Genomic DNA, 22,290 nt, shown 5'->3' with positions numbered 1-22,290 from the left:
ACTTACTCTTGTGACTTCTTGACTCATTTTTCCTTGTCAACTCTCCACTGAAGCTACTATTGCTTCCCAATATCCCAAATTATCTGTGCCTAGTACCAATATCTGGTCCTTTAGCCCTTGCCCCCACTGGGGACTCTCCAGAATCTCAGGGACCCCAAAAGCAATCATCTGAAGCTGAAAAACTTAATTTGAAATGCTCTGGATATTTTATCCAGGTAGATGAGCCTTGGAGACACCCCAAGGGCTGTTTCTCTTGCTCCCTCACTCCTCGCTTAGATACAGTCTCCATAAGATTACTATCAAGGCAAAAAAAAATTCTTAAAACCCTCCTCTACAAATAGTAGTAGGAACATTTAGTCTTCATGTGGAGCAGGTAACCTCAATTTACCCATCCACCAGAAACACAATTCTCATAAAAAATAAAGTGGGGCAAAGACAAGAGCTAACTCATAAAACCAGTGAATTTGTGTGTGTGTTTATACCTACTCATGGCTGAAAATTTAGAATTAAAGCCATGAGATCTTTGCTTGTGTTTGTCTATATGTTTATGTATATATGTTTTGTATATATGTATGTTATATATGTATAATATTTTCTTATCTCTGGAGAGTATACCAAATTAATTTATAAAATCCCTTATCTTCTATTCCAAATAACTTAGAGATAAATAAGCACTTACACAAATTAAACATTCCTAAAACTTTCATAAATTAAAGAAACAATTTCTAATGCTTTGTAAAAAAAACAGTATTCTTATAAAAACTAACACAAATGGCTAAAATTAACAACACTGGAAACAACAGATATTGGTGGGGATGTGGAGAAAGTTGGTGGCAATGCAAACTGGTGCAGCCACTATGAAAATAGTATGGAATTCCCTCAAAAAGTTAAAAATAGAACTATCCTACCATTCAGCAATTTCACTATTTGGTATTTATCCAAAGGATATAAAAATATTGATTCAAAGGGGCATATGAACACTGATGTTTATAGCAGCATTATCAACTGTAGCCAAACTATGGAAAGAACCCATATGTGCATTGACTGATGAATGGATAAAGAAAATGTTGTGTGTGTGTGTGCATTTATATTACTCAACCATTGAAAAGAATGAATTTTTTCCATTAGCAACAATGTTGATGAAGGTAGACTGTATTATGCTAAGCAAAAAAAGTCTGTCAGAGAAAGACAAATTTCATATGATTTCACTCATATGTGGAATTTAAGAAACAAAAGAGATGAAGATAGGTGAAGATAAAAAGAGAGAGAGAGGAGAAAACCATAAGAGATTCTTAATTTTAGAGAACAAACTGTGGGTTGATAGAGCACTGTGGGTGGGTGATGGGCTAAAAGGGTGACAAGTATCAAGGAGGGCACTTGTGATGATCACTGTGTGTTATATGTAAGTGATGAATCACTAAATTCTACACCTGAGACCAATTTTGCCATATATGTTAACTCACTAGGTTTTAAATAAAAACTTAAAAAAGAAAACAAAAACCCAAATATTTTAAAAATTCTAGTTCAAAAACTTAGCTAAATCTTTGGCAAACAAGACTAGTTTAATATTCCTAATTTAATGAAAACAGCTGTCTTGTGAGTTATCAACCTTACATATAATAGAAGCACATATTTTAATTTTTTACTATTTATTTTTTTCAGAGAGTGCAGGTGCATGAATGGGAGATGGGGCAGAGAGAAAGGGAGACACAGAATCAGAAGCAGGCTCCAGGCTCTGAACTGTCAGCACAGCCTGATGCGGGGCTCAAAACCATGAACTGTGAGACGGTGACCTGAGCAGGAGTCAGATGTTTAACCGACTGAGCCACCCAAACGCCCCACACGTATTTTTATTATACTTGAGTATAATCTTCATAAACTTAAATGGTTTAACTAGCCACAGAAGCTAGTATTACATCTACTAGATATAATATAGTATTATATTATAAAATATATTATTTTACATTTTATATATATAATCTATGTATAGATTATAAAAATATAAATTTGCTTTTAATCAAACTGAGGCATTATTCTGACAAACTCTATTTCAGCAGTAATTATGTTTTATAACATGTCAGCTTAAAGACAGTTTCCAAGATCTTTTTGGAAATTTAAAACCTTAGATTGATGCTAAATTAAATTAACAGATATTTACTAAGTACCTAGATCATTTCTAAGATAAAATACTGAAATATTAGTTACTAAGCCTAAGTTTAAGTTTATATACTTTTTGCTTCTTATTTTTTATAGTACAGAGAGGTTGTACATACATTTGTTAATAAATGTGTTCATTTGTGCACATTGAAAAATTATACTATAAAAAAGTATATAACTATAAAGTTTTATGAGATATATATTCATAAGCTTTACTAGTCTACTGCAAAATGCTGGTATATGACAGATAATTCAAAATGATCTACATCTATTTTTCTCTGTAAAATAAAAGTTACTAACAGTTTAAAATTATAATCAATATGTATAAATGAGACTACTAAAAGTAATAAGGCAAAGGAGAACAACTTTGTATGCAAGGTATGAAAATATGTTTTTGTTAAGGAAAAAGAATAAGTTTGTCCTAAATTAAAATAGTGGTTCCAAAAATTTTGTAAGATGAAGTGTAAGTAGATAGTTTTAAAACTATAAAATGTTTACAGAAAAGAAATTTTATTTGCCATGTTCAAAATTTACTAAAATTTAGTGAGATTATTTATAGTATTTTCTTTTTTTTTAAATTTTTTCTTAACGTTTATTTATTTTTGAGAGAGAGAGAGACAGAGCATGAACGGGGGAGGGTCAGAGAGAGAGGGAGACACAGAATCTGAAACAGGCTCCAGGCTCTGAGTGTTCAGCACAGAGCCCGATGCGGGGCTTGAACTCAAGGACCGCGAGATCATGACTTGAGCCGAAGTCGGACGGTTAACTGACTGAGCCACCCAGGCGCCCCGAGATTATTTATAGTATTTTCAAAAAGAGCTCTGGTATCAAGTATTGTACCGATAAAAAACTAAAATTTGGCTTTCTCTCTGTTAAAATAGTAAGAGTTTCTTGGCTCACTGGCGTGCTCTTAATAAAAGGTTAATGATAGTTCTTTTTTCCTCAGTACTCTATTGTGAAAATGAATAAAGGAAAACCTCACTAAAATGGAGTCAGGAGGCCAGAAGTGGGAGCTCTCATGCCCTACCACTCCTTGGTGTCCTTTGCAAAACTAACAGGAAGAAGCCTAAATTTTACTATTCCAGCAGGAGGAAGATTTTCTCCTTGCCCAGCAATAGCCCAGCTCATGAGAGACTGTAACAACTCAGCCAAGGAAAAGCCGCTACACTTCAAAGTCCCAGTTCACTCCAATGGACTTTTTGTTTATAACAAGCCCTCCCAATGTTTCTCCTTTTTCTGTAATAGAGTGTTCCTCTTCTTTGCTCTTGGACTTGCTTTTACTGTAGCTTGTGTGTCCTGAATTGCAATTCTCTGCTATTCCTGAATAAACCCATTTTGCTGGTAAAATAACTGCCTTTTTATTTTTAAGGTGAACACTATCTAAAAGGAAAAGTTTTTATGTCTTATCAAACTAATATCCTATTCTTTATGTTGACGTTATCATGTCAATTATTTTTTTTTCAATATATGAAATTTATTGTCAAATTGGTTTCCATACAACACCCAGTGCTCATCCTAAAAGGTGCCCTCCTCAATACCTATCACCCACCCTCCCCTCCCTCCCACCCCCCATCAACCCTCTGTTCTCAGTTTTTAAGAATCTCTTATGATTTGGCTCTCTTCCACTCTAACCTCTTTTTTTTTTTCCTTCCCCTCTCCCATGGGTTTCTGTTAAGTTTCTCAGGATCCACATAAGAGTGAAAACATATGGTATCTGTCTTTCTCTGTATGGCTTATTTCACTTAGCATCACACTCTCCAGTTCCATCCACGTTGCTACAAAGGGCCATATTTCGTTCTTTCTCATTGCCATGTAGTACTCCATTGTGTATATAAACCACAATTTCTTTATCCATTCATCAGTTGATGGACACTTAGGCTCTTTCCATAATTTGGCTATTGTTGAGAGTGCTGCTATAAACATTGGGGTCCAAGTGCCCCTATGCATCAGTACTCCTGTATCCCTTGGATAAATTCCTAGCAGTGCTATTGCTGGGTCATAGGGTAGGTCTATTTTTAATTTTCTGAGGAACCTTCACACTGTTTTCCAGAGTGGCTGCACCAATTTGCATTCCCACCAACAGTGCAAGAGGGTTCCCGTTTCTCCACATCCTCTCCAGCGTCTATAGTCTCCTGATTTGTTCATTTTGGCCACTCTGGCGTGAGGTGATATCTGAGTGTGGTTTAGATTTGTATTTCCCTGATAAGGAGCGACGTTGAGCATCTTTTCATGTGCCTGTTGGCCATCCGGATGTCTTCTTTAGAGAAGTGTCTATTCATGTTTTCTGCCCATTTCTTCACTGGGTTATTTGTTTTTCAGGTGTGGAGTTTGGTGAGCTCTTTATACATTTTGGATACTAGCCCTTTGTCCGATATGTCATTTGCAAATATCTTTTCCCATTCTGTTGGTTGCCTTTTAGTTTCGTTGGTTGTTTCCTTTGCTGTGCAGAAGCTTTTTATCTTCATAAGGTCCCAGTAATTCATTTTTGCTTTTAATTCCCTTGCCTTTTGGGATGTGTCGAGTAAGAGATTGCTACGGCTGAGGTCAGAGAGGTCTTTTCCTGCTTTTTCCTCTAGGGTTTTGATGGTTTCCTGTCTCACATTCAGGTCCTTTATCCATTTTGAGTTTATTTTTGTGAGTGGTGTGAGAAAGTGGTCTAGTTTCAACCTTCTGCATGTTGCTGTCCAGTTCTCCCAGCACCATTTGTTAAAGAGACTGTCTTTTTTCCATTGGATATTCTTTCCTGCTTTGTCAAAGATGAATTGGACATACTTTTGTGGGTCTAGTTCTGGGGTTTCTATTCTATTCCATTGGTCCATGTGTCTGTTTTTATGTCAATACCTTGCTGTCTTGATTACAGCTTTGTAGTAGAGGCTAAAGTCTGGGATTGTGATGCCTCCTGCTTTGGTCTTCTTCTTCAAAATTACTTTGGCTATTCGGGGCCTTTTGTGGTTCCATATGAATTTTAGGATTGCTTGTTCTAGTTTCGAGAAGAATGCTGGTGCAATTTTGATTGGGATTGCATTGAATGTGTAGATAGCTTTGGGTAGTATTGACATTTTGATAATATTTATTCTTCCAATCCATGAGCAGGAATGTCTTTCCATTTCTTTATATCTTCTTCAATTACCTTCATAAGCTTTCTATAGTTTTCAGCATACAGATCTGTTACATCTTCGGTTAGGTTTATTCCTAGGTATTGTATGCTTCTTGGTGCAATTGTGAATGGGATCAGTTTCTTTATTTGTCTTTCTGTTGCTTCATTGTTAGTGTATAAGAATGCAGCTGATTTCTGTACATTGATTTTATATCCTGCAACTTTGCTGAATTCATGTATCAGTTCTAGCAGACTTTTGGTGGAGTCTATTGGATTTTCCATGTATAGTATCATGTCATCTGCAAAAAGCGAAAGGTTGACTTCATCTTTGCCAATTTTGATGCCTTTGATTTCCTTTTGTTGTCTGATTGCTGATGCTAGAACTTCCAACACTATGTTAAACAACAGCGGTGAGAGTGGGCATCCCTGTCGTGTTCCTGATCTCAGGGAAAAAGCTCTGTTTTTCCCCATTGAGGATGATATTAGCTGTGGGCTTTTCATAAATGGTTTTTATGATGTTTAAGTATGTTCCTTCTATCCCGACTTTCTCAAGGGTTTTTATTAAGAAAGGATGCTGAATTTTGTCAAAGGCCTTTTATGCATCAATTGACAGGATCATATGGTTCTTATCTTTTCTTTTATTGATGTGATGTATCACATTGATCGATTTGCGAATGTTGAACCAGCCCTGCATCCCAGGAATGAATCCCACTTGATCATAGTGAATAATTCTTTTTATATGCTGTTGAATTCGATTTGCTAGTATCTTATTGAGAATTTTTGCATCCATATTCATCAGGGATATTGGCCTGTAGTTCTCTTTTTTTACTGGGTCTCTGTCTGGTTTAGGAATCAAAGTAATACTGGCTTCATAGAATGAGTCTGGAAGTTTTCCTTCCCTCTCTATTTCTTGGAATAGCTTGAGAAGGATAGGTATTATCTCTGCTTTAAACGTCTGGTAGAACTCCCCTGGGAAGCCATCTGGTTCTGGACTCTTATTTGTTGGGAGATTTTTGATAACCGATTCAATTTCTTCGCTGGTTATGGGTCTCTTCAAGCTTTCTCTTTCCTCCTGATTGAGTTTTGTAAGTGTGTGGGTGTTTAGGAATTTGTCCATTTCTTCCAGGTTGTCCAATTTGTTGGCATATAATTTTTCATAGTATTCCCTGATAATTGTTTCTATCTCTGAGGGATTGGTTGTAATAATTCCATTTTCATTCATGATTTTATCTATTTGGGTCCTCTCCCTTTTCTTTTTGAGAAGCCTGGCTAGAGGTTTGTCAATTTTATTTTTTCAAAAAACCAACTCTTGGTTTCGTTGATCTGCTCTACAGTTTTTTTAGATTCTATATTGTTTATTTCTGCTCTGATCTTTATTATTTCTTTTCTTCTGCTGCGTTTAGGCTGTCTTTGCTGTTCTGCTTCTATTTCCTTTAGGTGTGCTGTTAGATTTTGTATTTGGGATTTTTCTTGTTTCTTGAGATAGGCCTGGATTGCAATGTATTTTCCTCTCAGGACTGCCTTTGCTGCATCCCAAAGCGTTTGGATTGTTGTATTTTCATTTTCGTTTGTTTCCATATATTTTTAAATTTCTTCTCTAATTGCCTGGTTGACCCACTCATTCTTTAGTAGGGTGTTCTTTAACCTCCATTCTTTTGGAGGTTTTCCAGACTTTTTCCTGTGGTTGATTTCAAGCTTCATAGCATTGTGGTCTGAAAGTATGCATGGCGTAATTTCAATTCTTTTATATTTATGAAGGGCTGTTTTGTGACCCAGTATATGATCTATCTTGGAGAATGTTCCATGTGCATTCGAGAAGAAAGTATATTCTGTTGTTTTGGGATGCAGAGATCTAAATATATCTGTCAAGTCCATCTGATCCAATGTATCATCCAGGGCCCTTGTTTCTTTATTGACCGTGTGTCTAGATGATCTATCCATTTCTGTAAGTGGAGTGTTAAAGTCCCCTGCAATTACCACATTCTTATCAATAAGGTTGCTTATGTTTGTGAGTAATTGTTTTATATATTTGGGGGCTCCGGTATTCGGCGCATAGGCATTTATAATTGTTAGCTATTCCTGATGGATAGACCCTGTAATTATTATATAATGCCCTTATTCATCTCTTGTTACAGCCTTTAATTTAAAGTCTAGTTTGTCTGATATAAGTATGGCTACTCCAGCTTTCTTTTGGCTTCCAGTAGCATGATAAATAGTTCTCCATCCTGTCACTCTCAATCTGAAGGTGTCCTCAGGTCTAAAATGAGTCTTTTGTAGACAGCAAATAGATGGGTCTTGTTTTTTTATCCATTCTGATACCCTATGTCTTTTGGTTGGCACATTTAATCCATTTACATTCAGTGTTATTATAGAAAGATACGGGTTTAGAGTCATTGTGATATCTGTATGTTTTATGCTTGTAGCAATGTCTCTGGTACTTTGTCTCACAGGATCCCCCTTAGGATCTCTTGTAGGGCAGGTTTAGTGGTGACAAATTCCTTCAGTTTTTGTTTGTTTGGGAAGACCTTTATCTCTCCTTCTATTCTAAATGACAGACTTGCTGGATAAAGGATTCTCGGCTGCATATTTTTTCTGTTCAACACATTGAAGATCTCGTGCCAATCCTTTCTGGCCTGCCAAGTTTCAAAAGAGATGTGAGTCACGAGTCTTATAGGTTTCCCTTTATATGTTAGGGCACGTTTATCCCTTGCTGCTTTCAGAATTTTCTCTTTATCCTTGTATTTTGCCAGTTTCACTATGATATGTCGTGCAGATGATCGATTCAAGTTACGTCTGAAGGGTGTTCTCTGTGCCTCTTGGATTTCAAAGCCTTTTTCCTTCCCCAGTTCAGGGAAGTTCTCAGCTATTATTTCTTCAAGTACACCTTCAGCACCTTTCCCTCTCTCTTCCTCCTCTGGGATACGAATGATGTGTATATTATTTCTTTTTAGTGTATCACTTAGTTCTCTAATTTTCCCCTCATACTCCTGGATTTTTTTATCTTTTTCTCAGCTTTCTCTTTTTCCATAATTTTATCTTCTAGTTCACCTATTCTCTCCTCTGCCTCTTCAATCCGAGCTGTCGTCGTTTTCCATTTTGTTTTGCATTTCGTTTAAAGCGCTTTTCAGCTCCTCGTGACTGTTCCTTAGTCCCTTGATCTCTGTGGCAAGAGATTCTCTGCTGTCCTGTATACTGTTTTCAAGCCCAGCGATTAATTTTATGACTATTATTCTAAATTCACTTTCTGTTATATTATTTAAATCCTTTTTGATCAGTTCATTAGCTGTTGTTATTTCCTGGAGATTCTTCTGAGGGGAATTCTTCCTTTTGGTCATTTTGGATAGTCCCTGGGGTGGTGAGGACCCGCAGGGCACTTCCCCCGTGCTGTGGTGTATAACTGGAGTTGGTGGGCGGGGCCGCAGTCCGACCTGATGTCTGCCCCCAGCCCACCGCTGGGGCCACAGTCAGACTGGTGTGTGCCTTCTCTTCCCCTCTCCTAAGGGCGGGATTCACTGTGGGGTGGTGTGGCCTGTCTGGGCTACTTGCACACTGCCAGGCTTGTGGTGCTGGGGATCTGGCGTATTAGCTGGGGTGGGTAGGCAAGGTGCACGGGGGCAGGAGGGGCAGGCTTAGCCCGCTTCTCCTTAGGTGATCCACTTCAGGAGGGGCCCTGTGGCAGCGGGAGGGAGTCAGATCCGCTGCCGGAGGTTTGGCTCCGCAGAAGCACAGAGTTGGGTGTTTGCGCGGAGCGAGCAAGTTCCCTGGTGGGAACTGGTTCCCTTTGGGATTTTGGCTGGGGGATGGGCGAGGGAGATGGCGCTGGTGAGTGCCTTTGTTCCCCGCCAAGCTGAGCTCTGTCGTCTGGGGGCTCAGCAACTCTCCCTCCCTTTGTCTTCCAGCCTTCCCGCTTTCCGAGCAGAGCTGTTAACTTATGACCTCCCAGACGCTAAGTCGCGCTTGCTGTTGGAACACAGTCCGTCCGGCCCCTCCGCTCTTGCCAGCCAGACTCAGGGGCTCTGCTTGGCCGGCAGGCTGCCCCTCCGCCCCGGCTCCCTCCCGCCAGTACGTGGAGCGCGCACCGCCTCGCTGCCCTTCCTCCCCTCTTCCGTGGGCCTCTCGTCTGCGCTTGGCTCTGGAGACTCCGTTCTGCTCATCCTCTGGCAGTTTTCTGGGTTATTTTGGCAGGTGTAGGTGGAATCTAAGTGATCAGCAGGACGCGCGGTGAGCCCAGCGTCCTCCTACACCGCCATCTTCTCACGAATTCCTCATGTCAATTATTTTTAAAAGGCCTTAATTTTAAAGGAGCTAATAGTCTTTGGGTACCTGGGTGGCTCAGTTGGTTAAGTGTCCGACTTTTACTCAGGTCATGATCCCACATTTCGTGAGTTCGAACCCCATGTCAGGCTCTGTGCTGACAGCTCAGAGCCTGGAGCCCGCTTTGGGATTCTGTGTGTCTCTTGCTTTCTGCCTCTCCCCAGCTCACGCTCTGTCTCTCTCTCTCCTTCAAAGATAAACATTTAAAAAAGACATTTTAAAGGCTCTAACAGTGTTTAGAATCATTTTATCTCCTATGTTTACTTTAATTTTTTCTCACACTTTGATTTAATAGATAACCGAGTAGTATTTCTCACTATCCCATAATCGTTATCAAATCCTCAAACCTTCTGATAACATTTGACATTTTGACTTCCCCAAATCAAATCTGAAATATCTTTTACACCTAAAACTGACACTGGGATTTCCCAGAGGGCCCAAAGGATTTATTTATTCTTTCACCTTGCAACAAGAGCAGTACTAAAACTATTCATATTTATTTAATATTGTATACATTTTATGGGAAGCAGTGTCAAATCCAAAAATAATAATGCTGAGCCTTTCCTAAGTTAAATTTTAAGAGGTAAAATTTTAATTATACAAGTATTTCAGAAATTATATAAAATTCCTAGCGATCTGTCAGTGCCCTCACTGTCTTGGTGCTGCCTTGCCAAATATTAAAACAGCACAATGTTATCAGTCATAATTTTAATTATTTTTTAAATGTAACTTAAATATGTTCTTACTACCATATGTCTGTCTTTCACTATCTTGAAACTTTCCCTTTTAAAAGGGTCATTGCCACTACTGTTGCTAAACCTTTGTGAGAACAAGTAAACCCACGTGGGGAATTCTGACTCCTTCAAGTGACTGAGGAATCCATTTCACCAGTTAAGTCATCTAAGAAATTCAACAGGTTCTTCTCCTTCCCCCAATTACATTGTTCTTATCATTGTCGGTCATCTGAGATAACAGATCTAATGAACTATAAAAATTAAAGCTTGCTAAACTGATGGAAGAACTCAATCTTCCATGGCCTAAGGTTTTATCCTTGGCACTGATCATCCTCTGATCCTCTCCTGATGGGTCACACCACCTGTCCCCATGTGAAATAATATCTGGACCACCCATGACAAATCCCTATTCTGTCTGGGCTCTGGAAGAGTTTAACCTGGTCAATTCATACATTCTAAAATACCCACAGGGATTTTTCCAATCCTCTGTCCACTCTCCCTCACAATTCTGCTGTTATCATTGCCTACATCCCTGCAGGTCTCACTCTACTTCCCTCTGTACTTCCTGGAATCCAAGGCTAGTCAAGCCTTGTCCATTAGGAGGTTTGCACTGACTGGCTTTCCTCCTGGTGCATACCCAGAATGGGGCTAAGGGTCTGCTTGGTACTTTGGACTATTAGCAGTAGTGGTCTTTAATCCTCTGGCCCAAAGACCCCAAATGTCACCTTTACTGATGAGCCTAGTCTACCGAGATGCCATGCCAGTGACCTGACCTAAAGACCGGAAATGGAAGACCTAGACGGTTCTAGAAAGAAGACTTTTCCACAACCACACCCAGCATGCTTGGGGATTTGGACTACTAGGAGGAAGAAAGGAAGGACAGTTGCAAGGTGTTGCTGCCCACCTTAGAAACAGAACAGTATTGCCAGGGCAATTCATCCAGGCTGGCCCAGGCAGAGCCTCTGTCTGAAAGTCAGAGCCTTGCCTCAGGTGCCCTTGTCTGCCAATCTGTTTGAGTGTGCCGCTTTGTCTTGGTGTCTCCATGGACTGGGCATTTGCTCAATTGGCTCCAGGCACTTAGAAAATAGCTTGGAGATACTCTGCCCACAACCTGGGCCAGAGGGGTCACACACTCCACTCTGCCACTTGAGCCACAAAGATGACTTTCTGACTTAACACTTCTCCTTCCCTTACTGCTCCCCCAAGTCTTATCAGCTGCCCAATTCTGGGTCCATTTTACTTACTTAAGAGTTCTATTTTCATATCCACAGCTACCACCCTAGCTGGGGCCCCATCATCTCTTACTTAGTGGACTTGAACCTCTTTGTAGCTCTTCTCCCTGCCTCCACTCTTCCCACGTCCAGTTCATTCTTCACACTGCCACCATAGAAATAAGTCTAAAGCACAACTCTGACCATTTCACTTCCCTGCTTAAAACTTTTCTGGCTCTGGGGGTGCCTGTGTGACTTAGTCAGTTAAGCGTCTGACTTCGGCTCAGGTCATGATCTCGCGGTTTGGGAGTTCAAGCCCCGCATCAGGCTGTGTACTGACAGCTCGGAGCCTGGAGCCTGCTTTGGATTCTGTGTCTCCCTCTCTCTGCTCCTCCCCCACTCATTCTCTCTCTCTCTCTCTCGCTCGCTCTCTCTCTCTCAGAAATAAAGAAACTTTAAAGAAATTAAAAAAAAAAACTTTTCTGCCTCTGTATGTGGGAATGTAAAATGGTAGAAAACAGCCACCGTGGAAAATAGTATGGCAGTTCCTCAAAAAATTTAAACATAAAATTACTATATGATCCAGCGATTCCACTTCTGGGTATATACCCAAAAATACTGAAAGCAGGATCTCAAAGAAATACTTCTACACCCATGTTTATTACAATATTATTCAAGTTTGCCAAAAGGAGGAAGCAGCTCAAGTGTCTCTTGACACTTGAATGCATAAACAAAATGCAGTATGTCTATATTATGGAATATTATTCAGCCTTAAAAAGGAAGGAAATTCTGACATATGCTACAACATGGATGAACCTTGAAGACATTATGCTAAATGAAAGATGCTAGTTACAAAAGGACAAATACTGCATGATTCCACTTCTATGAGGAACCTAGAGTAGTCAAGTTTATAAAAACAGAAAGTAGAATGATGGGTGCCAGGGGCTGGGGAGAAGGGGATGGGAGTTGTTTCATAGAGAAAGAGTTTTAGTTTTGCAAGACAGAAAGAGTTCTGGAAATTGGTTGCATAACAACATGAATGTACTTAATGCCACTGCCTTTATACTTTAAAATGGTTAAGATGGTAATTTTTATGTTTTGTGAATTTTACAACAATTAAAAAAAACTTTCCTAACTCTTCTTTGTCCTCTGGAGAAAGTCCAAGCCCTTGTTAAGGCATAAAGATCAGACTCTGCGCATTTGTGTCTGTGATCATGAGGCTTTTGTCCTTTATTAGATTGATATGGTGTGTTGGTGACCCTAAGACCACTACCAGGGTCAATGATTCACTAGGAGGACTCCCAAGACTCAGCATATAGTCATCCTCAAGGCTAAGATTTATGACCATAGAAGGATACCAAGCAAAATCAGTGAAAGAAAAAGGTGATATTTTCATTCACGACCCAAGATTATTACTGGAGACTGGTCACATAGGAACTTTCTGCCTGGCACGAACCAAAACTCCCAACTCCCAGGAGGCAAGCAGACACTCAGCATAAAGCACGTTGTTTGTAAAAGTGATCCAGGTGGTCACCCTTAACTCTCATCATTTAGGGAAGTTTTCATATCAGTGTAGAGAACTGTTTACCTCTTCAAGTTCCTGGAGGCCAGCCAAGGGCAAATCTTGCAAGCAGCCCTTTTTTTTTTTTTTAATTTTTTTAATGTTTATTTATTTTTGACAGAGAGAGACCGAGCATGAGCAGGGGAGGGCAGAGAGAGAGAGGGAGACACAGAATCCGAAGCAGGCTCCAGGCTCTGAGCTGTCAGCACAGAGCCCGACACGGGGCTTGAACTCACAGACCGCGAGATCATGACCTGAACCGATGTCGAACGCTCAACTGACTGAGCCACCCAGGCGCCCCACAAGCAGCCCTTTCTAAAGAGAGTAGCCTCAGGCCTGCTAGGTTAACTCTTGTCTGCCCAACGTCAACTTTTCAACGGCTTTCTCATCATAAACCACAGCCGTATCAAACCACAGGGTGCTCCGAAGCATGCAACACTGCCATCTACCCTTCAGCACAGGAGATTACCCTTACTCCTGGGCCCCTCCTTCACCTCCTTACAAAGTGTTTCAAGAGGAACATCAACTGTCACCTCTGTGAAGCCTTCTCTGGTTCCATGCAGCCAGCCAAGTCACATACTCCTACTATGCTGCCATTATAACCTATCCATGCCTCCTTGAGGTCAGTATCTCCAGTGCTTAGGACATGGCTTGGCATGGGCTAGTCATTAAAATATTGTTTAATTTTACAATGTGTGGCTCATTAACTCACAGAAAAAATCAAGGAGCCCACATTACTCTGTGTATTCCTTCCCCTGCCCTCCAACCTACATTTGCACTCATCCTTCCCTCCTGTTTCAAAAACAGAGCCCTCTACCTCCTTCCCAAGACTCTAGAACCCCACCTTAAGCCCACCATAAATTCAGTGACCATTAACCTTTGGGTTTGCTCATTCTTTATTCAAATATCAAACTGTCTTTACCAACAGTGTACTTCCTCCCCTGGGAACATAGGCATGCACTCTAGAAAGCATTTCCTATCATCCTGTAGCTGTATTTATCTAATCACCCATCAAATTTCCATCACTTGCTGGCCAACATTTTAAATTTTTTTTTCAACGTTTTTTTTTTATTATTTATTTTTGGGACAGAGAGAGACAGAGAATGAACGGGGGAGGGGCAGAGAGAGAGGGAGACACAGAATTAGAAACAGGCTCCAGGCTCCGAGCCATCAGCCCAGAGCCTGACGCGGGGCTCGAACTCACGGACCACGAGATCGTGACCTGGCTGAAGTCAGACACTTAACCGACTGCGCCACCCAGGCACCCCATTGGCCAACATTTTAGAAAGAGTTGTATACCTCCACCAACTGCACCACCTCACCTCCAAATTCTTCCTCAATCCGCCATAAGTCAACCAAACCTTTCTGCCTCCCTGACCTGCCCTCCATTTAAGGCAGCCATAAACTCCATTCTACCAAATCTTGTGGTCTTATTTAAAGGTCCACAGCATACTGGAAAGTTAGCTCAGCCTAGCTTGGTTTCCATGACAGTACTCTTTCCAAGTTCTTCCATTTATCCAAAACTTTCTCAGTATCCCCTTTCAGATCCTCTTCTGCTACAAGACCTTTCAATATTATTTGCCAGAATTCTGACCCAATCTGCCTTTGTAGCTCTTATTTTTATCTTTTTTCATTGTATGGACTCAGAGTTTTAGGGGGCCAATAATTAACACCTCTTTTTAGACAAAAGAACAGAAAATGGAGATAAAGGTCCACTGATGAAGCTGATGGCTTTACACATAGAGCCAAAAAGGAGGGCACCCCTTACATCCTTGAACCACAGGGCCTTACTCACCCAGCCAAGAGCCTGGCTGGACAACTGACCCCAGGGGCTTGTAGACAAAAGCAAAGAATCCAGGGGGAACCTTCTTGGCTGTACATATGAAGCCATTTTCTTCCAAAGACAAGGAGGATTGGTGGCCAAGTTGGATCCATGCAGTTTCTGTTCCCAATGTGGCAACCAATTAGCCATTCCTGCCCAAGAGAAAAAGAGGAGGAAGGGAGGCCAGCAGCATAAACAAGAGACCAGGGAAATTCCACATCCATTAAACAACAACAAAACTGGCATTAATAACATTAATGCTATATTAATCATGAACAGATCAGACATGACTTGTAGGAAGATTCGCTCCAGCTGCCATGTGGAGAATCAGGCCAGGCCTTATAAAGTAAGATGATGCAGGAGACCAGTTAGGAAACTATTTGCTCAGTCAAGAGAGAAATGATAAGGCCACAAGTCTTATTGCCTTATAAAATGTAAAGTTGAAGGAAAGTGGTAGCCAAGGCTTTTCCAAGATTTCAGAATTGGTCAACTGAGTGGGTGGTGATGGTTGCAAGCTGTGGAAAGAATGAGCTGAGATATAGCAAGGAAGCTGGGGAGAGGTGCTGTGCAGAGATATGATAAGGTCATTTGAGTTATGCTGAATGTAAAGTGCCTACAGGGAATCTGGACAACAATGTCCAGTAGGTCTGGAGTTGAGTGAAGATTATACTAGGGGCTGCAGAGTGGATGAGGTTGTCTGAAGAATGTTCTCTCTCTCTCTCTCTGTCTCTCTCTCTCTCTTTCTCTCTGTCTCTCTCTCTCTCACACACACACACACACACACAGTGCCATTTTACACACACAAATAGTCCTCTTCCTACTTATGACCCCCATCTTGGGAGACCTCCTTCCTGGTCCACATGTCAGAAATTAGCCAGGGCTTCTTACCTCTGCATACATACACCAGCTCCTATCCCATCCCTATCCCAACTACTTGTGCTATAGGAAGCCCCTAAACACTGCTTTGCACCCAGGGAGTCACTATCCCAATCCCACTCATGGAGCAGGAGTTTGAACACCTTGGTGTGTGATGTGCCAGGCACTGGCATGAACATGGGGTAAGAGTGGGTCCCGCTTGGGTCATGGCCCCTGACAACTCTCCAGCTCAGGTAGGCAGGGACCCAGCACAGTTTAATACTTACCTGCTGGCCTGGCTGTCCAGTTCCACAAGCTGCTCTGGTCTTCTGGAGATGCTCTGTTGCTCTGGGGTCCTGGGGGCTGCAGACTGCTGGGAGGGTGCAGCTGGGTCCCCATGGCCACCTCTCAGGACTGCAGGTCTCTCCTGCCAGGTCTCTCCCACCTTGGCAGCCACATTCTTGTCTTCAGAATCAGCCAAGGTGCTGAGGAAGAGTGAACACCTTTATGGAATGAGACTTTGGGACCAGTCCTTCTTCACCCACTGCATGCTGATGTCACCTCCTGTGGCCATAACAGGCTCCTCTCCCAGAGGGTAGGGAAGAGAGGAGCCCAAAGGCAGTCCCCACTTGTACCAGAGAAAGCATGAGCCTCTGATGATTTTGCCATACCCTCAATAGAGCAATGAGGAAGCGGATTCTCAGCTGTCTAGGCATCAAGGGAGATCTTTCTTCCTCCCTGGAATCACATCATGCCTACACTTGCACACCCTTCCATCCCCATCTGAGGTGCTTCCAATGGTCTCATTCTTTCTCCTGGTGCTTCCTCCTTAACCTCTAGTGTGATGGTGCTGCTGCCTGGAGGCCTCAAAGATGTTATATGACCACTAGGCCAGGGACACTGAGTCAGGGTAAACTCAACTCTCCCAACGTCAGCAGCCTGCCTCCAATCACTGGTGAGGCTCCCCTGGGACAATAAGATCACACTACCAGCTACCTCCAGCCCTAGGATCTTTCATTCATAGAAGTTAATCCCATAGTAGGCATGCTCCCTGCCTTCATGCTTCAAGTGGAGCAGGGACCATACTTTTTGCAAAGTATGCCCTGAAAGCAATGCGACTCTTAAGCCTCAGGTGAGAGGAACAAAAATATCCCAGCAGAGACAATAAACTTATTACCACTTCCAGCTGCCCAGGCAGATCTGCAGGCAAGTGGATGTTGTGTCTCCCTGTGCTGCTTCTACCCTAATGGTCTGCTGCAGCCCAGCCAGATACCAAAAGTGGTCTGCTCAGATAGTGCCAGTCCCTTAGTCAGCAAGATACCCTGACACACCCACTCCACCCTTATCTGTGACATACATGCTTGAGCCAGAAACAAACGTAGAAGCCCAAAGAGCTTGTTTCCTGCCTCTGTAAGCCTGGAGCTAGCTTTGCCATGGACTTAATCAGAGTCCTGTCCCATCTCCTATCTGTTATAGAATTACAGTAACAGAGATTGTCCTTATGAAGTTTGTGAATCAAGTCAAGATTTCTGCAAAGAGTAATTTTGGGGTCTACTGCAACACAGTGGCAAGTGGGTGAATAAGGTTCCTTTGCCCTAGGCCTCAGAGCAAAGCCACTATGATTATAGGAGTTGTAATCCACCTGACCTATAAAAAGTAAATCTTACTAAAACAGTCACAGGCAGTCTTGCTGAGCAATGTAATATCCCAGAGGTCTCCCATGCCCCTAATGAACTGCCTGGAAGTCACGTGCTTAGAGATACGCCTGTAACTAGATCAAAGATCCAGTAGCCTAACACAGCTACTGCCAATTCCTGACACAATCAGACTCTCCACATGGAAGATAACAATCCCTTCCATTCTGAAACTACCCCCAAAAGACTCCTCTGCTGGTTGTCAATGGTTCTTCACAGTGAATACATGTGCTTAAAGTTCACATGCTTCTCATGCAGAAAGAACATAAACCTGAAAATCCGAGACTTGCAACATGACAAAGAGGAAAACAGCCTATGTTTTAGATGTAAAGTCTAATAACAAAAGTTTGCTGGGGAAGAAATGAACTACTCTGTCTTATTAAATGAAATCAGGCCAATAAGCTGGTAAAAGGAAGCAGAGGCCAGTTTTCCCAGTGTTTTTTTGAGGTGGAAGGAGGCATTCCTCTGGGGCTGCTTTATTTAGCTTGAAGTCTTTTATAAAAGGAGAGTTTGACATAGTACTTTGTGCCAGGAAATGTTCTACATGCTTTTGACAAACTCACTTGACCCTCAGAACAACACTGTGTGATAGGAACTATTATTACCACTATTCTACAGTAAGGAAATACAAACACAGAGTGTAAGAGGAAGAAACTTAGCATGTCTGACTCCATATTGCTTCTATTTCCCTTGCTACTGTGACCTATAGCTTAGAAACTTCTGCTTAGCCCTGCATGTAGGCATGCTACAGCTAAGATTTGCAAAAACCACTCTTTACCCAAAACTTACCTCACCCAAGGGGATAATGAAGTATGCACAGAAATGACTATACTATGTTTAAGATTTACAGGAACAACATGACCAAATTCCTGTAAACAAAGATAAACTGGCCAAGGACAGAGAAATTACACAACCTTCCTGGGATGTCTACAGATGTCAGTCATGTTTTAACTCCACTCCCTCCTGATTCCTCCTTTTGCTAAGTTTCTTTTGCTTCTTTTATAAAGCTCAAATTTCATGCCAAGGGGAGATAGCTCCTTAGGACAACAGTCCACCATCTCCTTGGTTTGCTGTCTGTCTGGATAAAGTCGCTTTCCTTACCCCAGTGTCTTGCCTTTCCACTTACTGGCTTGTCTTGCAGTGAGCAAAATGGGCTTGGACTCGGTTAGAAGAGATGAAAATGATACCCAAGGTCAAATAGCGAGTAAGTTACAGAGCTTAAGCATAAGACCATGCACAGGAATACATGCTCCTGATTACCATACTATACCAACTCTTCCTGTACATGTGATGAAGCAAGACCAAGTTAGACTAGGGAAGAGTTCATCAACTTTGGAACAGTTTGACTACTCCGCAGGATCGCCTTGCCCCCTGCCCCCATCACCCTTCCTCGCCCAACTCTTGGGAATTAAGCTGCCTCTTCACAGAGCCCCAGAGCCCTGCCCAGGCAGATCTGCCCAGGAGGTTCCCTCATGGGTGGAGGATCCGCTGCCCTCCCCGTACGTCCACAGCCCCTGCCCCTGGGCAGCTCTGAAGATCAGTGGCCAGCGGCCGGACCGAGAGGCCGGGGCACCCTGCCAAACAGGCGGGGACCACAGGAGCCCCGTTCAGCTCCTTACGGGCATCCAGCTCTCTCCCTCTTTCTCGCCTCCGCCTGGACTGTGGCGATGGTCCGTCCATACGTGGTCAGAGGGGCTGCTTCAACCCCAAGGACAATGGCACCACCAGAGCCCACCGGGCCAGCAGAGCAAGGGCAGCGAGAGCCCAGGGAGCCTCCCAGACGGCAGGCCTAGCCCATTTGTGATCCTCGCGCACCATCTAGCGGCCGGAACCAGCATGGCAGCAAGAAAAGCTACACTGAGGCCGTTCTCCCCCAGGGGAGCCATTTCGCTCGGTGAACTGTCGCATTTCCCGATGGGCGCTGCGACTCAAACTTCCAGTTGCAAGGAAATGGCGGTGCGCGCAGGCGCACACTAGCTTCAGCGCTCTCGCTCCAGCGCGCAGGCACACAGAAGATGATGTCGCACCCCACTAGGAGCACGGGCACAGGGACGCGCCAATCAGGAGGGCACGCGCGAAACCGGACTTGTGTCCCGGCTGCTCAGACTCCTGGAGGAGTGCTGGGATCTCAACCATTTTTCTTTCCAATCCAGCATCTGGTGGCTTTCCACAGACATCGTGAAGGCTCTAGAGCAAGGCTTGTCAACCTCGTCATTATTGACATTTTAACTGGATTACTCTATGGTGGATGCTGGTCTGTGTATTGTAGGTCATTGAGTAGCATCCTTGGTCTCCACCCATTATTTGCCAGTAGCAACCTCCTCCCCATTGTGACAATAGTGTCAGCAGCCATTGCCAAGTGATCCCTAGGGGTTCAGGAGGTGGGGAAGCTGCCCCTGGTTCAGAACCACTACCCTAGAACAAGGATTTTCAAGCTAGACTGCACATGAAAATAAACTGGGAGTTTTAAAAAAGACAGTGATGGTGTAAGCCACCTCACAACAATTAAATCTAAGTCTCTGCATAGGGCTCAGGAAGCTTTTTTTGTTTTTAAAATATTTTCCTGTTGATTCTCAAGTGCAGCCTGAGTTTTCTCCACTGCTCTATTGCATAAGAAGCTAGATCCTGTCCCAGTTCAGGGAATATTAGATGAGATCATGCAGGCAGAGTGCTTTACACCTTAACCAGCTGAGAGTTACTGGTTCTGGATCTTAAGAATAGGTTCCAAACAACAGACTTCTTAAACTAGCTTTTTAAAGTTTTTCCTGAAGGTGTTTTTTTTTTTTTTTTTTTAGAGGCTCTTGTGTTGGGACTCAGTTTTACCACTTGTAAGCCCTTGAGCAAGTCACTTAACCTTTCTGTGCCCCAGTTTCCCCATCTTATTCATTTCACAGAGTTGCTTGAAAGATTGTAAAGCATCCAGCAGAGCACACTATAGGTGTCAGTTACTGTTTTCACTCTGTTAACTGTCAGTGCAGTCAGAAACCAAAAAGTCACAAAATAGAACCTCATACCTCATAGCTTACCAAAGCCCTACTCCATCTATCATCCCTGTCACTGGTTAGGCTCCAGCCACTCTGTGCTTTGGAACATGCTGGTGTGTTCCCACAGCAGTGTTTTTAGGTCTGCAGCTCTTTTCTCTTTTCTAGAATTGGTTCCTTCTCCTTATGGGAGCTTGCCTGAGTTGCCCCATGTATTAGCCCTCCTCACTGCCACCACTCTATCTTAGCCCCCTGGGTATTTCTTTCAGAGCACTGTTCTTCCCAGAAGGCACAGAGACTTAGGTTTCACACATTTGTTCTTCATTCCTACTGAGTGCAAACCTCACAGGATTGTGGGGAGCACTGTATGAGACAGTGAGTAGAGTGCAGTGCACACAGTAGGTGACCCAAAGTTAAGTAGCTATTGTGGTCATTAACAATATCCAGTATTAAAGAATCAGCCCTTTCATACCTCAATAGGCCTTCTATTCCACCACTCCTCCACAAGGACCCTCAGTACTAGCCACACTCAACTGCATACAGTGCTCAGGAAATACCAGGTTGTTTGGAGTCTTTTGCATATCCTCTTCCCTTTGCTTGAAGGGCTCCTATTCACCTTTCAAGATTAGGCTCAAAAGCCACCTCCCCCATGAAATTTGTCCTGTCCCCCATTCCCCTGCTCCAGCATAATGTATTGTTCCAATCTGGGCTGGGCTTTACCTCCCATCAGCCATATCTGTGTGCTCCAGCCTCTAGCACAGGGCAGGTGCCATTCGAGTGATTGCTGATGGAAAGTGTGGGTACCTGGGGCACCTGGGTTGCTCAGTTGGCTAAGCATGGATTTCGGCTCAGGTCATGATCTCATGGTTTGTGGGATCAAGCCCCACATCCGGGCTCTGTGCTGACAGTGCAGAGCCTGCTTGGGATTATCTCACTCCCTCTCTCTCTGCCCCTTCCCTGCTTGTACTCTCTCCCTGTCAAAAATAAATAAACACTAAAAAAAAAAAAAAGACTGGGTGATTTCCTGATTTTGGAAGAATTCCTGGCTGGAGGAAGCAAAGTGTAGTGGAAGACTTTCTGGCCTCAGAGCCAGAAGCCAGAGGGTTCTAGCTGCAGTTTCACCTCTTGCCACCTGCTTCAGACCAGCTCACAGGCCTTGCTGGCCTCACCTTCCAAGCCCAAAGGCCAGTGCATACCTGACCTGCATCTCTCCACCTCAGAAGCTCAGCACTATTCCCTGATGCCTTACCCCTTCGAGTATGCATCCTTGTCCTCCAGGTCTGCTGGACTGTCACTCTTCTGTTCAGCTGGTCCAGCAGAGGCCAAAGTGGAGCTGGAGCTGAGGGAGAAAGCACACAGGCCTGCTGAGGCCTTAGAGCAAAGGAAACTCGGGGCCCTTGCCAGCTGCCTTCTCACCAGAAAGGGGAACCTACATCTGCCAGTAAAGGATGGCATCTCAGTCCTGCTGTTAGTATGGCACAGATGCCACTGTGTGTGATAACGTCTTGTGAGTCCCAGCTGTGAACTGGGCACCTGAGTTCAAGATCAAGCACTGCCCCTGATCAGCTCAGGGGTCCCTGGGGAAGTCTCCTAGTTTGGGGCTCCAGTATCCTTGCCTGACCTATACACCTCTTAGGGCTGTGTGGGAGTCCAGGAAGATTGTTCTTTACTAAATGCTCTGCACACCCACAGCAAACTGGCCACTCCTACTGGTGGACTGGTAGATGGAATAGGGCAGAAACCTGCAGCTTGGGAATGCACAACCCCTTCCCATTGCACCTTAGCACTCTAGAGCCATGTGCCCTCCTCAGCCACCTCCATGTGCTCCCTGGTACTGAGCCTCCTAGTGCCAGTTGGCTGTCCC

At 43.2% G+C, this 22,290-nt stretch overlaps 1 protein-coding gene across 22 annotated transcripts in view; it reads right to left on the bottom strand.

Annotated features, from left to right (window-relative positions):
• ZNF185 (zinc finger protein 185 with LIM domain) overlaps positions 1-22,290 on the bottom strand; it is a 70,694-nt gene that overhangs the window by 13,690 nt on the left and 34,714 nt on the right. For 15 of the 22 annotated variants that reach the window (XM_058713939.1, XM_058713948.1, XM_058713928.1 and 12 more), the window contains 2 exons: positions 21,676-21,765; positions 16,039-16,254 (listed from right to left, as the gene is read on the bottom strand). In XM_058713939.1, the coding sequence (XP_058569922.1) occupies positions 16,039-16,254; positions 21,676-21,765 (306 nt within the window). The remainder of the gene's footprint in view (positions 1-16,038; positions 16,255-21,675; positions 21,766-22,290) is intronic. The other 7 variants (XM_058713930.1, XM_058713932.1, XM_058713931.1 and 4 more) reach the window with 2 other exon arrangements.

Source organism: Neofelis nebulosa, chromosome X, assembly GCF_028018385.1.
Source record: "Neofelis nebulosa isolate mNeoNeb1 chromosome X, mNeoNeb1.pri, whole genome shotgun sequence".
Lineage (NCBI taxonomy): Eukaryota > Metazoa > Chordata > Mammalia > Carnivora > Felidae > Neofelis > Neofelis nebulosa.
This window is presented reverse-complemented; position numbering and strand designations above follow the sequence as displayed.